Source organism: Dermacentor silvarum, chromosome 1, assembly GCF_013339745.2.
Source record: "Dermacentor silvarum isolate Dsil-2018 chromosome 1, BIME_Dsil_1.4, whole genome shotgun sequence".
Classification (NCBI taxonomy): Eukaryota; Metazoa; Arthropoda; class Arachnida; order Ixodida; family Ixodidae; genus Dermacentor; species Dermacentor silvarum.
The window spans coordinates 17,526,525-17,540,602 of NC_051154.1; the positions used below are offsets into that span (position 1 = coordinate 17,526,525).

General features: G+C 46.7%; 1 protein-coding gene across 1 annotated transcript in view; it reads right to left on the reverse strand.

Moving 5' to 3' along the window:
- LOC119457450 (protein slit) overlaps nt 1–14,078 on the reverse strand; it is a 287,783-nt gene that overhangs the window by 190,779 nt on the left and 82,926 nt on the right. Inside the window, exon 4 of the mRNA XM_037719017.2 lies at nt 8,773–8,844. Within this exon, the coding sequence (XP_037574945.1) occupies nt 8,773–8,844 (72 nt within the window). The remainder of the gene's footprint in view (nt 1–8,772; nt 8,845–14,078) is intronic.

Consider the following 14,078-nt stretch of genomic DNA (forward strand, 5'->3'; position numbering starts at 1 on the left):
TGTTCAGATGTCGAAGATGCTGTATAATTTATTCGAATAAAACGCTGTGCTGCATTCTCTGCACAATAAAACGCAGCAGTTGTAGTGCCTTCGTGAATAGAGGGGTCTAAACCTTAGTAAAATTTGAAAACGAGTCTTTTAGAGAATACGCTGTCCATTGGCGTGGACCTCCAGGGCATACAGCTGTTTTTTATCGAACTTATTGTTCATAGAAAATGCTGACTTTCTGCAATGAAATTAAATTCTGGGGTTTTAGGTGCCAGAACCACGATCTGAACCACGCTCAGAAGCACGCCGTAGTGCGGGACTCCGAATTAATTTTGATCACAGCGGTTTCCTTCGCATGCACCAAATTGCACGGCATGTGGGCGTTTTTGCATTTCGGCCACATCGAAATGCGGTGCGCGCGCGTGCGCGTGCGCGTGTGTGTGCGCGTGTGTGTGCGCGTACGTGTGCGTGCGTGTGCGCGTACGTGTGCGTGCGTGTGTATGCGTGTGTATGCGTGTGTATGCGTGTGTATGCGTGCGTGAGAGAGAAAGAGATCCAATGCCCCAAGTTGGCGTGAAAGAGGTTAGATACGGATAGACAGACATGCATACTTCAAATTGGGTGAACTTTCCCCATACTGCTAATATCATTTTTAAGGAAGGTGCTAATATTATTCATAATTAAACTGTGTTTAGACTGATAAAATATTCTTGAAGAACTCTACTTTCGGTGATTTCTAGAAATGTGTTCATTATTAGAAGAGAAAATGAGTCAAAGTTGCATTTTTGAATATCGCGCCGAAACCCCAGAGCTGGTGCGTCAGTGCGACGTCACGGATTGCGAAGTATTCTGTCGCAAAGTCACGTGCATGGTTCAGTAAACGTTCTTGAACCTTCCCGAGTTTAGTCTGACTCTTTTAGAATACAACGCAATCCATTTTTAGCGATAAAAACTACCCCAAGCAGACGGTGTCAAAATCCATGACGTCACGAATTGCTGGTGCGGGAATTTCAAGAAGGCGTCGCCACCCGTCTTTCGTTCTTGCGCCTTTTCTGGCTTAGCAAGCGTCTTCTTTTGATATCGAGGAATTGAATTCTGGGGTTTTGCGTGCCACACCCACGATTTGATTATGAGGCACGCCGTAGAGGGGGACTCGGGGTTAATTTTGACCACCAGGAAATCTTTAACGTGCCCCCAATACACGGGACACGAGCGTTTTTGCATTTTGCCCCCATCGAAATGCGGCCACCGCGGCCGGGATTCGATCCCGCAACCTCGTGCTTGGCAGCGCCGTACCACAGCCGCTAAGCCACCGCGGCGGATAATATCGTGGAAAGGTAATTAACTAACACAGCTGAAATCACTTTATTGCGGAAAGCAATTATATGGACACTCCAAGCTATTTTTGCCGTCGGCGTCGCCGTGAGGTTCCGTATATATTTATGTACATGCATGCTATATGCCACTCCATGCTATAGGACATGCGTTATATGCGCGTTATATTGTCGCACCAAATATCACTAAAGGTGCTCATGCCACGTCTTACATCCTTGACAATATTATTCCGCAGAATTTTGAGAATGACAGCCCACAAACAAATGCCACGAAACAAAACACCGACAGCGCAGGAGACAGCGCATTGGCGCGGCTGTGCACGACTTCCGGGATCGGCCCAGAAAGAAACATACACGATACGGAAAAGTGGTGGTAAAGTCGCTAAGACGTTGTCTTTAATTAATAAACATAATCAAATTGTCCGATGGCAGGATTCAAAGAGAAGACCCCTAGCACAAGGGCTCGTTTTTACTTCGTCAGCTTACGTTCACTTCAATTCATACTGCCACTACAGCTACGAGTTTTAAACTTCGTGTAATATTCTAACAGGTTGCTATCGCATTCAATTCTTCACTCTTAAGTAAAACTGATTTTTTTTTTCTCTTTAGAGTCCCTTTATGGCTGGGTCTACTCTCCTCCGCTACACGTGTCCGTATGCACTTAATTTTCGTCTACGCTTGTCTTTTATTTAAATGCTGCAATGGGCTATTGTCGTCGTAAAAGGTGCAAAAGGCTATAAGCATCCGCACATACGATACTGCGCATTATACGTGGATATTAAGCAACGTCATCTATACGGCGCCGTAATTTCGAATTCTTTATGAACTCTCAAGTCTTAAAGCGTAAATTATTGATACATTGCACCGATCTACATATTTTTTTTTGATGTTGCAGGAAAGGCGCGCTGTTATAGAACTTTTAGAATAGTCATTCCAAGAGCTCGCTTAATTCCGCATTTGTTCGCGTTCAGCGTAAACGATTATCTCCGGAGAAACTTGCGTACTGAAGCTAAGCCGATTAAGTGGGAGAAAAATAACAAGACAAAAAAAAAAAACATAGAAGGCCGCGCAAAAGGAAACATACAAATCCCCCATAAACATCGGTAGCTGACCCAAAAAAGAGGTCGCTCAACAACAACGAAGGCACGACCGATGACAAGTCGTAGACCCGGGATGAAACTCTGGATGTAGACAAATGAGGTTTATATCTGGCAACTTCTCCCAAAGAAACTGATGATGATATGATGATGATGATGATGATGATGATGATGATGATGATGATGATGATGATGATGATACTCGCGATAGACGCCACGAAAGCTGGATGCCTTGACAGCTTTCGCTGTAGGGGCGCATTCACACTAGAGATTGATAGAAGTCGCGCGACCGACCGCGAATGGCGGACAAGGAGCGACTCGAGATGTTTACACAGGCAAGCGCGACCCTGCCATCGCCACACCAAAATGTCTCGTGATTGATGCCGTTCACGTCTGCTCACACCATCACCACGTAAAATGAGCGCCAGCGTAAGCACACGTCCAGCTCCTGTGCCACGGATTGCTTCAGTAGGTTTGTGACTGCAGTCACGCGACTGAGCAATCGAGCAGCGAGCGACTGACCCATATCATTTGCTAATCGACCGTACGTTTATACAGGGTGATCATTGTTAAAAATGGTCTGTTGCAGATAACATGATTCGAGTGCTTGCGCTGTATCATTCACAGAGGCGGAGATTACTTGCATAAGAAATTAAAACACATACGACAAATTAAAACAAATCACTGATTATCTTCTTAATTACTGTACGGTTAATATTGAAATTTACGAATTGTAGCCGGTGAGTTTGAAAGGCGTATCCACTTCAAGTGAATTCCAGAATGACATCAGTTTGGAGATATGCGCCATCAAACTCGCCGTAAAAATGGACTGTTGTTCCATTTACTTTAACAGAACGCTCTTTCATGCATTCAAGCACAAAAGTAGCTGGAACGCCCATGTATTTCATCGCACACTTCGAGGAAATAATATCTCGAAACTGGTGTCATCCAGGAGATTCATTTCAAGTGGATACGTCTTGCAAACTCACCGGCTACAATCCGTAAATAACGGTATGTGCCGTAAAGTAATTAGTTCGAAAGGCAATTAGTGATTACTTTAATTAGTTGAATATGTGCTTCGATTTCGCTATCTAGGAATCTCCGCCTCTTCGAATAATCCAGCTCAAACACAACAATTAGGCTATCTGCCAGAGGCGATTTTTAAAAAAAAGAAAAAAAACTAAACCCCACCCCCACCCCCCACCCCCTTTTTTTTTTCCACACTGCTATGAAACCCTTTCTTCTTTTACTTCTGGTAATTTTCGATAGTTTGCTTAGGAGACGAAGAACAGTAACCAGATTATCATCATCATCAGCCTATATTTTATGTCCACTGCAGGACGAAGGCCTCTCCCTGTGACCTCCAATTACCCCTGTCTTGCGCTAGCTGATTCCAGATTTTATATTAGACCTCGCTTAGTTCTCGACCAACGTAAAATGAAGGAAGCAAGAGCACTCCGAGAACACACTGCAGAGATTTGGCATGGTTCCTTGCACAGCCGCGTAGGAACGTGTATTGATTTTCTTTTTAGTTACTTTTCTTTTACCTTCGTGAAAAAGGATACCCTGCTTGAATGAAGTCAAGAAATCACCCAGCGCTTTTCGACAGTTTTCTCAAAAAACACAAAATACCCGAAAAATCTTCATTTCATCACCAGTGGTCTTCCGAGAGAATATATAGGGATTTGCGTGTTTCATGAGCGTTTCATGCTTCAGCGCGTACAGCACAAGAAAGCGGTAGGTATTTTTTGTCATTTCCTCCGGTACGTAGGAAAGCCCTACGTCCCAAGGCCAGTTGACGAGATGACAAAAAATGCCTCAACATGTAGGGGAAAGAATTCCTGCGGTTGGTAACATTCATAAGCGACAAACACATAGAACATGCACTTCAAATGCACTTTCGGCGTAACGCATAGCCCGGCGTCGGCGCGTCCATTTCACGCAGAACAATACTCGCGCCATCACGCTGGTCAAACTGCGTTCTGTGTGGATATGGCGCTCTATTATACGGATCAACTTACCGTGGCCGACTCGTGTACCATGGTACGCGAATCGGCCACGGTAAGTTGATCCAACGACGCGGATTGCGACGCCGAAAATACCTCCAAAGTGTTTTCCATGAGGCTGCCCATTATAAGCACTTGGAAATATTAAGTTCAGCTGGACAGCTGCGCGGCGCACACATTGTCGGGTGATTATGTTGATTGGCGTCCCCTTCGAAACGGGGCGGTGACAAGTACTCACCTGGACAGCTATAGAAATCTTCGGTGCGCAACGCCATCTGTAGTATTTTCGCTTTCCCGGAGGAGCGAGGGAAGACAGGTGACGAACATGGCGCAAGGAAAGTTTGCCGAGGGAACTGCGTCGACGCGCGATTTGGCGGAGTGGCGTCGCTTTTTATATTGCCCAGCTAACTACGATTCGTAATGCTGGGTTTTCTTTTTTTTTTTTCCAACTGGATGTTTTGCTTTGTCTTGTCTCCGGAACCCACACACCCGTAAAGTACAGCTGCTGCGACATTCGAAAGTTTTAGATCAGGGGGACGCAAGGGTAGGGGCCCCCTAGCGCTTGCGGCTGCGGTACTGCGCACGCGCAGGCTGGTCTGCGCGTGCGCAGTACCGCGGCCCCAAGCGCTAGCGGGCCCTTACGCTTGCGTCCCCCTAATCTAAGACTCTCTATTCAGAATATTATACACGTGAGTCTCACGGTTTAAGCCAGCAACGACTCAAAGATGGAATAAGCGCCGCGGTAACTTCTCCACGGTAGCGTTCTGCTCTTTAGCAAGACGCCGTGGGTTCGTTTACTGGCAGTCACTGCAGCTCCAACGTGTGAGGACTGCAAGAACGCGCGCGTACCGAACGTTAAGCGAGCCCGGGTGGTAAAAACATTGTACCGGAATCTCCCATAGCTGATGTGTTGCTTTGTGCCGTTAAGCAAAATAAATAAATAAATAAATAAATAAATAAATAAATAAATAAATAAATAAATAAATAAATAAATAAATAAATAAATAAATAAATAAAAATGGAAAGGCGGGTGGCGACGCTACCCCAATATTCTCGCTCTAGCTCCCCGCGACCTCCGTTTTCCTTTTTTACAACGTCTGCTCAGGGCTTGTTCACTGTTCATCAATAAGAAAATGACATTCTATTAGAAAGCACTCCGGATAAATTGCCGGACACGAAAACGACCCAACACACGCGACAATACCGTGACATCCCTCACTTCGCTGGCGCCGTGGTTCGGTCCAGCAAGTTGCCATATTCTCCGTCAATAATCATACCTGGCTCTTGCGAGTATAGCACGCCTCGACAACGCGGGGAGGTTACAGGAGGCCTTACAGTGCTCTGGTCACCGGCACTTGCCCAAGGGCTGACAAGGAATCACCATCATCATCAGCCTATATTTATGTCCACTGCAGGACGAAGGCCTCTCCCGGCGATCTCCAATCAACCCTGTCTTGCGCTAGCCGATTCCAACTTGCGCCTGCAAATTTCCTAACTTCACCACTCCACCTAGTTTTCTGCCGTCCTCGAATGCGTTTCCCTTCTCTTGATATCCATTCTGCAACTCTAATTGTCCACCAGGTATCCTTCCTGCGCATTACATGGCCTGCCCTGCTCCATTTTTTTCCTCTTAATGTCAACTATAGAATATCGGCTACCCCCGTTTGCTCTCTGATCCACACCGCTCTCTTCCTGTCTCTTAACGTTAGGTCTAACATTTTTCGTTCCATCGCTCTTTGTGCGGTCCATAACTTGTTCTCAAGCTTCTTTGTTAACCTCCAAGTTTCAGCCCCATATGTTAGCACCGGTAGAATGCAATGATTGTACACTGTTCAACGACAGTGGTAAGCTCCCAGTCAGACGACAGCATTTGCAGCAGCGTTGTAAGACCTCGCGCCTGGCACTGCATGCCACAATCGCGGTGCATGGCTGCACTTGCTTGGTGCAAACCAACGTTCCGTGCACACCCACATTTGAAACTTGCATTTCCACTCTTGGATACATACAAGCATTTCGGCTTTTGGGGGCTGGCATTACGTATTACTGTTATGTGCCGAATAAATAAGTGTCAGTTATATCTATAGCGTGGTGCGTCTCCGACGACGTTAAAAAAAAGAACTATACGTATATAATCAACCTTAAGCAAGAGGAGAGAGCGAGGAACAAGGAACTCTACCCAAAATACCAAAAAAGACATTGCAATGCAATACAGAAAGAATAATTGTATCTTTGTATAATAACTGTACAAGGAAGGTTCGATAAATTCAGCAGCCGGCATGTCAACTGGATTTGGTTGGTTGATGATGGATGATTTCCTCGTTATTTTACCAGCCCCTTTTTCTTTGACCCTACTTTTCTTATGCAATATTATTTTAAAGCCTACCGCGAGGTTTGTCTAAATGCACAGCGTGAACGCACCTTGAAGGAACACTGACGACCAACACTAGTTGATCTGGTAAAGGATTTTTTCCTAGACTCGCTTTGCATATACACGGTGTCCCAGCTTACTTTAGCGAAAATATGCCTGAGCAGTCTATAGGAGACCGGCACCAAATGCACAGAGAGAGCAAGGAGAGGAAAGGCAAGGAGGTCAACCAGAAGAGCGTTGCTCTTCTGGTTGACCAATGTTGCTGGTCATTGTATGGAGGAAGTCACATTATCTTTTGCATCTGATTAATTATATAATTAGACCCGCCGTGGTTGCTCAGTGGTTATGGTGTTGGACTGCTGAGCTCGTACGAGGACCAAATCCCGCCCACGGCGGCAGCATTTCGATGGGGGCGAAATGCAGAAAATACCCGTGTGCTTAGATTTAGGAGCACCTTAAAGAACCCCAGATGGTCCAAATTAATCCGGACTCCCCCACTACGGCACGACTCATAATCACAGTGGTTTTTGGCACGTAAAACCCCACAATTTAATAATTTTCAATTACATAATTAGTGAAGATTAGTCAACAAACTTCGCAAGTACTAACTTCAGGGTAAAACTTCCAATGAGAAAATTGTGGAGCGCTTTAGAAAACATCTCATTCGGCAGTTTTAAAACTTTCTAGCTGCTACGTAATCATGCGTCCTACAAGGAAAGCTCGCCAAATATGAAAAAGCACGTGACATGCCCGCTTGCGCGCCGCGATTGCAGTGCTCCCAAACGTGCCGAGTGCGAACCAACCGCGCATTTAGCCTGCAGGTGTGCTGCCACTTGCAGAGTGACTGCAGGGCAGCGACTTGGTAATGCACCAATGATGTGCTTCCCTCGTAGCATGACAGCGACAAGCAGACACGGCTGAGTGCTCTGTTCGTTCGTACGCAGCACGTTTGAGGGCGCGCCGCGCAAGCGGGCATGTCACGGGTGCTTATCTCCTTTTTTTTTTTTTCAAATTTCGCGGGATTTCTTTAGGACGCAGAAAAAAAAATTATTACAGAAGTAGGAAGTTAGAAGCCACTGAATTAAATATTTCCTAGAGCGCTTGACACCTTTCTCATTTGATATTTTGCCCTAAAGTTAATACTAACGAAGTTGGTTAATTATTATTGACTAATTATGCAATTAAGCAGAATACAAAAGGTAGTGCGACTTGCTCCATACAATAGCCCACAATATGCATTTGGTCGCGTCTTCCTAGTGTGCTTCGGCATATTTTTAAACCTTGGCTAAAGTTAGCTGGAACACCTTGTATATTCCGAGAAAAGACGTCGGTTGTTAGCAGATAAAGTTTCCCCGTGAATTGTGAACCGCCGCATTGGGAGTTTCAAAGTACGAAACTACGTTTTAGCCCTTTTTGCTCAAGAAAGTTTCTCAAACCTTGGTCGATATTTGGTCCCTTTAGAATGCAATGTAATCATTGTTCATCAATAAACTATGAACTAAAGTTTCAAGCACACTCTCTTCAAATCTCATCAAGTCCCGAGAAGCTAGCGCGATACATCTAGCCCGGTTTTGTTACTTTTATTAGTATTGGCCTCTTCACTGGCTGTCATTTTTGGTTATCAAGAGGCTGTAATTTGCAAACACCGCTTAACTTTCCTCTTCGGTGTTCTTTGAGGAAATGTCGTCAGCCGCAGTGCCTGGTGAGACGTTGAAATGCACCCGTGGAACCAAGCGCTATACTTGAACAGGCGACGCCACCTGTCTGAGAGAGAGACAGTGCAGGGCCAAAAGTCGCGAGACCTCAGAGCGCACATTGCTTTTGCCGTGAGAGAGCGTCTTTGCAACACCGGGCAGTGTTGCATAGGAAACATACACACTCTTCAGCATGTGTCTATGCGTGTGGCCGCGAGAAGATGCGTTACATATACCAACCCTTTCATAACACGAACAGTAATAAAGATGATTTGGTCAACTTACAGACGCTGTAGGTTGACCATTGTCACGAAGAGCGTGTCCGGCAGGCTCCTGAGCTTGTTGTTGTTCAGGCGCCTGCGAATGCAACAAAGACGATGTACGCTTAACAAAGGAAAAAATAAATTTAAAAATAAAAAAAAAAAAGTAACGCACAGTGAATGCGGACATACCAACCAAGAGGGTTGTCTTCAGACTAACCCGAGAGCCGTTCACAATTCACCCAAAAGTGAATCGGTAAAACTCTTAGAAAGCGTAAAACATTTACATTAACGCTAACGTGCGACATAATGATAACGCTGCACGTGGATGCGGATCGCTATCGCAGACATGTCATCTATAATCGCGGGACGCTAACGAAAACCCACACGGTGTCATTTGTATGCTTCGTCAGGTACTGTTGGTGTACGCGAGCGATATTGCCGCACAGCACCCACAGCGGTTGTTGTATACGGCGTCTTCTTGGCAATCGACATTCATACCGACAAACGCTTAAAGGGGTTGCACTCACAGTGTCGCCTGTAGTTATGAATCGCAGAGTCATCGGACGCACCGCAGCGACCATACGTTGCTTTGCGGCGACCGTTCCAAAGTCTCAGAGCACTTCACGTGACACATTGCGTCTACGTCTCATCAAATTACAGAGCCCGAGAAAACATATGTGGGCCCTCTCGTCAAGCCTACAGCATCGAGAATCGAGGACAGGTATCGAACAACAGCATCCAGCTGTTTCCAATACATTGCTGTCGAAGCCGATCATGAGACAAATATAAAGAAAACGCAACCGTCTCTTCGGTATAGGGAAGATCCGAACAGTGAAGTAATGACGACTCGATGAGATCGAAGCGGGCGCAACTTTCCCTTCGGAGAGTGCCGCTTTGACGTCGTTAGCGCTGAACGCTAAATCCCGAAGAGCTAAACTACAACTCCAGTGCAGGTTATACGCACAGCGCATGCGCATTGTGAAGCACGCAACGCTAACACCAAGTCGTACTGAACGTCTGTGTTAACACAGGCAAGCCCACCACCAAGCGCTTGTTATATATTGGGTGTCCCCGCTAACGTTAGCCAACGATTTTAAGACTTAAAGCTTGACTAATGTTAGCTGGGACAGACGGTATGAGGAGTCAAGCGCATTTATAACGAAGCGCTTGGTACCTCACAAATCCTTCGTTATATATACAGATCACTTCGTTGTGAAGAACGCGCACCGTACTACTCGCAATACAGCAAGCTAAGCAATTTCAGCATAAAAAAGAAGAAAACTTATTTTACACGAAACTTGGGTAATACAGCTGGGGGAGGGGGGAAGGTATTCAGGAAGGGTCCACCTAGTGTTCATTTCAGCCGCCGCTGATTGGCTGTAGCTGTACGAGCGAGAAGGAGACAGGAGGTGGGGCGCCTGTCTCTTTCTCGCTCGTACAGCTACAGCCAATCAGCGGCGGCCAAAATGAACAGACCACTATAGGCGGACTCTTACAAAACACGCCCTCCCCCCATCACTGGCAGAGTTCGTGCATGATTCCACACCTGCCCTTGATAAAGGTTATTCAACCGAGTGTTTATTAAATTTCAAAAAAAAATAAGCTGTTGATGTCCCTCACTCAATACTACTTGAGAAACTAAGATGGTATAATATAAACAAAGATGTCATTAAATGGGTGGGCGAATATTTGAACTCGAGAAGTCAATGGGTTGTGTTGAATGGTGTTGGGTCAAGTGAAGTCAAGTGAAGTGACGATTAGCGAAGACAGCCGGCCAATGGCAGAGGACACTGGCGAACGAAAAGCTTTGTGCATTCTGCCCCAGATTCGTACTGACCACTCGGGTTCCTGCGATGAACACGTTTATCGAAGCATTGATGCAATCTCTGCATACCGGAAAGCGGCGGCCGCAAATCGAACCTGCGACCTTGTGCTGAGCAGCACAGAACGCTGCTAAGTAAGCCACAGCGGCGGAAGCATTCGTTTGCCTGTGCGCTACATATGTGCTAATAAAAAAAAAATGAGCGAGTGAGATAACATCTATCTTGATCATTTCTGCTTTGGTGGACGGCAGAGACCTGGTGGCAACCACTGCTATTGGTCGCTGGGGGTGGGCGCTGCGCATCCCGTACAAGGCATCGTCACGAACACAAGAGCCACGCTTCTCAAACGCACGGCCCACGCACGCCTCGCCCCGAACAAGCACCACGGGCGATCGACAGCGCTTCGGCTGCCGGATCTCTCCGTCATCTTTACACGGTGTGTCAATAATGAAAATAAGCGCGTCAACAGCCTGAAGGACGAACAGGAAGCGAACCGTATACGACGGCGCGGGCCGCGTGGTGCCTCAGCATGCAGTTCGGGGCTGCGCGCTATAAAACGCAACTTCGGTGCCGTCGCGCACGGTTCGGACCATTAGTTTCCAACTGATGCTGGTATTTGCTTTAAATTTGTGTCACAACGCTTCATCAGCAAAGTAATCACGGGCATTCTGCGTTGTTTCCGCAATCCCTTATCAATCTCTCAGCGCCTAACGAAAGAGGCTGAACATTGCCTGCGAGCGGCGGGCGCGCGCGGAAAGCCATGGGCGCTGCTAGATCTTGGAGGCTAGATTACGAATGTTTGCTATTACTTTGTATTTTTTATAAATGGCGCCACAACTTAAACTTTTTACGTAGTTGAAACTCGAAACGTGGATTCAGTAAAGGCCCGGTCACACTATAGGACGCCGTCTAGCCTGTGCCGGCTGGACGACAAGGCGCCGATGACCGGCCGACTAGTCGGCCGACTGTGTCGCCGAGAGGCATTCTGTCAAAACTGGCCTGCCAACCGCCATTTGGCAAGTCTTCGCGAGATTAGTCGAAGAGCGAAAACATATCGCGCCGACGTCGCAGCAGCAGCGTTTGTACACCGGGTGTTTCTGAGAAGACTTTTTTTTATTATTATTCGCCTGTGGCAGACATAGCACAATTCTAATCCTTGAGCTGGATTGCTCAAACAGGCCGGCGGACATTATTCGCACGAGAAATCGAATTGCATAATCGACTAATTATCAAACATTCAGTAATTAAGTTTTCTACTAAGTACCTTATACGGCACATATTGCAATTTACTAATTCTTCACAGATACACCTATACTTAAACGCTCTCAAAATTAATGTACACACATGCTTCCGAAGTTGAAATGCACGATCGTTAGCCATTATCAATCATCGGCGTCGAGTCATTGAGTCGGTCACACTAGGCCGACACACCGATTTTGGTCTGCTGATAGTTCCCACGACAGCTGTGTCGGTATTGTCGGCGTGGTCACATTGCGCCGACAGTCTGCAGATGGCCGGAGGCACGTCGGCGAGAACAAGACTCTTCGGCAGACAGTCGGATGATGTTTTTGTCACAATGCAACGGCTCGACCATATATACACGCGACGGTTTAGCGTGCGAAACATGGCGGCAACTTCGAGGTGACAGCCACCCGCTTCGGATCTTTTTGCACTGTTTCGTCCAATCGTTCCCAAAATATACTTGAATTTGCTTTAGAGTTCAGTCATAATGCTTCGATTGGAAAGTATTAGTGACAACTTGGAAATGTTTCCGAGATCCGTTATGGGTTTCTTAATTGGCCAGTTAGTCCTATCAAGAGCGGCTGTATTGGCTGGACATGACCTGAGATTTTACGGCGCCAGCAGCAAGCCACATGCGCTGTCATGCAGATCGCAAAGGTCTGTATGAATGTCTGGTTGTGCGACAGATGGTGCCACAACTTTCCGCGTCGTGTGAATTTACCAGAGCGGCGCATTTGTTTGTTTTTGCAGGTATTCGCTTCAAATACAGCGGTAACCGTGCAGCGCTGACAGGAAATAACGGCGAAATGCTGCAACACATACGTATTAGCGCGCATATGAGCAAGCGTCGCATCCCACCGAGACGAGCTGATACGAGCAGTCGAGTTTTGCAAACGACTCTCACTGCCGAGTTTGGTATAGCGGGTTTTTGTACTGTACGAAGTGAAAAGTGGCTCATTTCATAACGCTATGGTCAGAACTGGACTATACACTGAACTCAGGAGACAGCATCTTGTCGGCTAAGATTAACTGGGCTTATAGGCCCACCAGTAGTGGGTGCACGAACTCGTCTTCTGCAGGTAGGCCCGCCGCTGAACAAAATCTAAACCGGCTCAATAACTGGACACCAACGACGCGCAATGGCTGATGATCGTGCATTTCAACTTCGGAAGCATGTTACAGTGTGTCGCTGGCGCCGACACTACCGAGACAACTGTCGCGGAAGGTCGGCAGAACAATATCGGTGTCGTGTCGGCCTAGTGTGAATCAGCCTTTAAGGCCCGGTCACACTAGGCCGATCCCGACACCGATTTTGGTCTGCCGACAGTTGGCGACAGCAGTTTACAGAAGGGAAAATGCCTTGGCCAACGGCTTAAAGGAAGGAAAATGCTATCGCCAACGGTCGGCAGACCAAAATCGCCGTCGTGTCGGCCTAGTGTGAATCAGCCTTAAGTGACTACTAGTCAAGATGCCGCAGCAGAAATGCTGGCTGCATTATATCGCAACACGGATACTCAATGCAGCTGATATCGATCGAGTATGCAAGCGGTAGTCACCGGTTAGTAAATGTTCAAAATATTAGTAATAAAGAAAAAAAAAAACGACAGCGTACATACTTTTATACAGTGATGGCCAAAGTGAACTATAAGAGACGACAGCGACACGAACACTCCAGCTACCAAACCTCTCCCCAGATATACGCTAGCGCAACCTTTCTTGGTACATTTGCAGTAAGTCTCTTGAAACTTTTTGTACACCTTGTAATTGAGTCATATATTACCCTAATATACACACTCGTTTACAGGGCCTGCGAAGTAATAGGTGGTGTCCGAAACCCGACGTCTATGACGTAGTTTCCGGCCGGCTCCTAAAATCGCGTCGGCGTCTTCAAACAGCAAAAGCATAGCCTAATTAAGACCTGCACTTTAAATCCAGAGGCCGTCACCCTATGAGGCGTGAACTTGGGACACCACCTGGTCGAGGTAGTGCTACAATTTTATCGTCTGCTATCCAATTAGCGGACGAGCAGTCTGGCTACACAAATGCGTCAGGAAAACAGTTTGTATATCCCAGTAGACATCTTTGACTTCGCCATGTGCGCAGCTGTAGCGTGGGCTTGCGCGGCCACAATATGGTGCAATTATGCCCGACGGTGTTCCTTCAATTTAGACGGTTGTACATTTATCCTAAGGTAAATGGGCAAACGCACCCTAACTTCGAGTGGGCTACGCGGCATATTTATTCCCGTACAATGTCACACCAT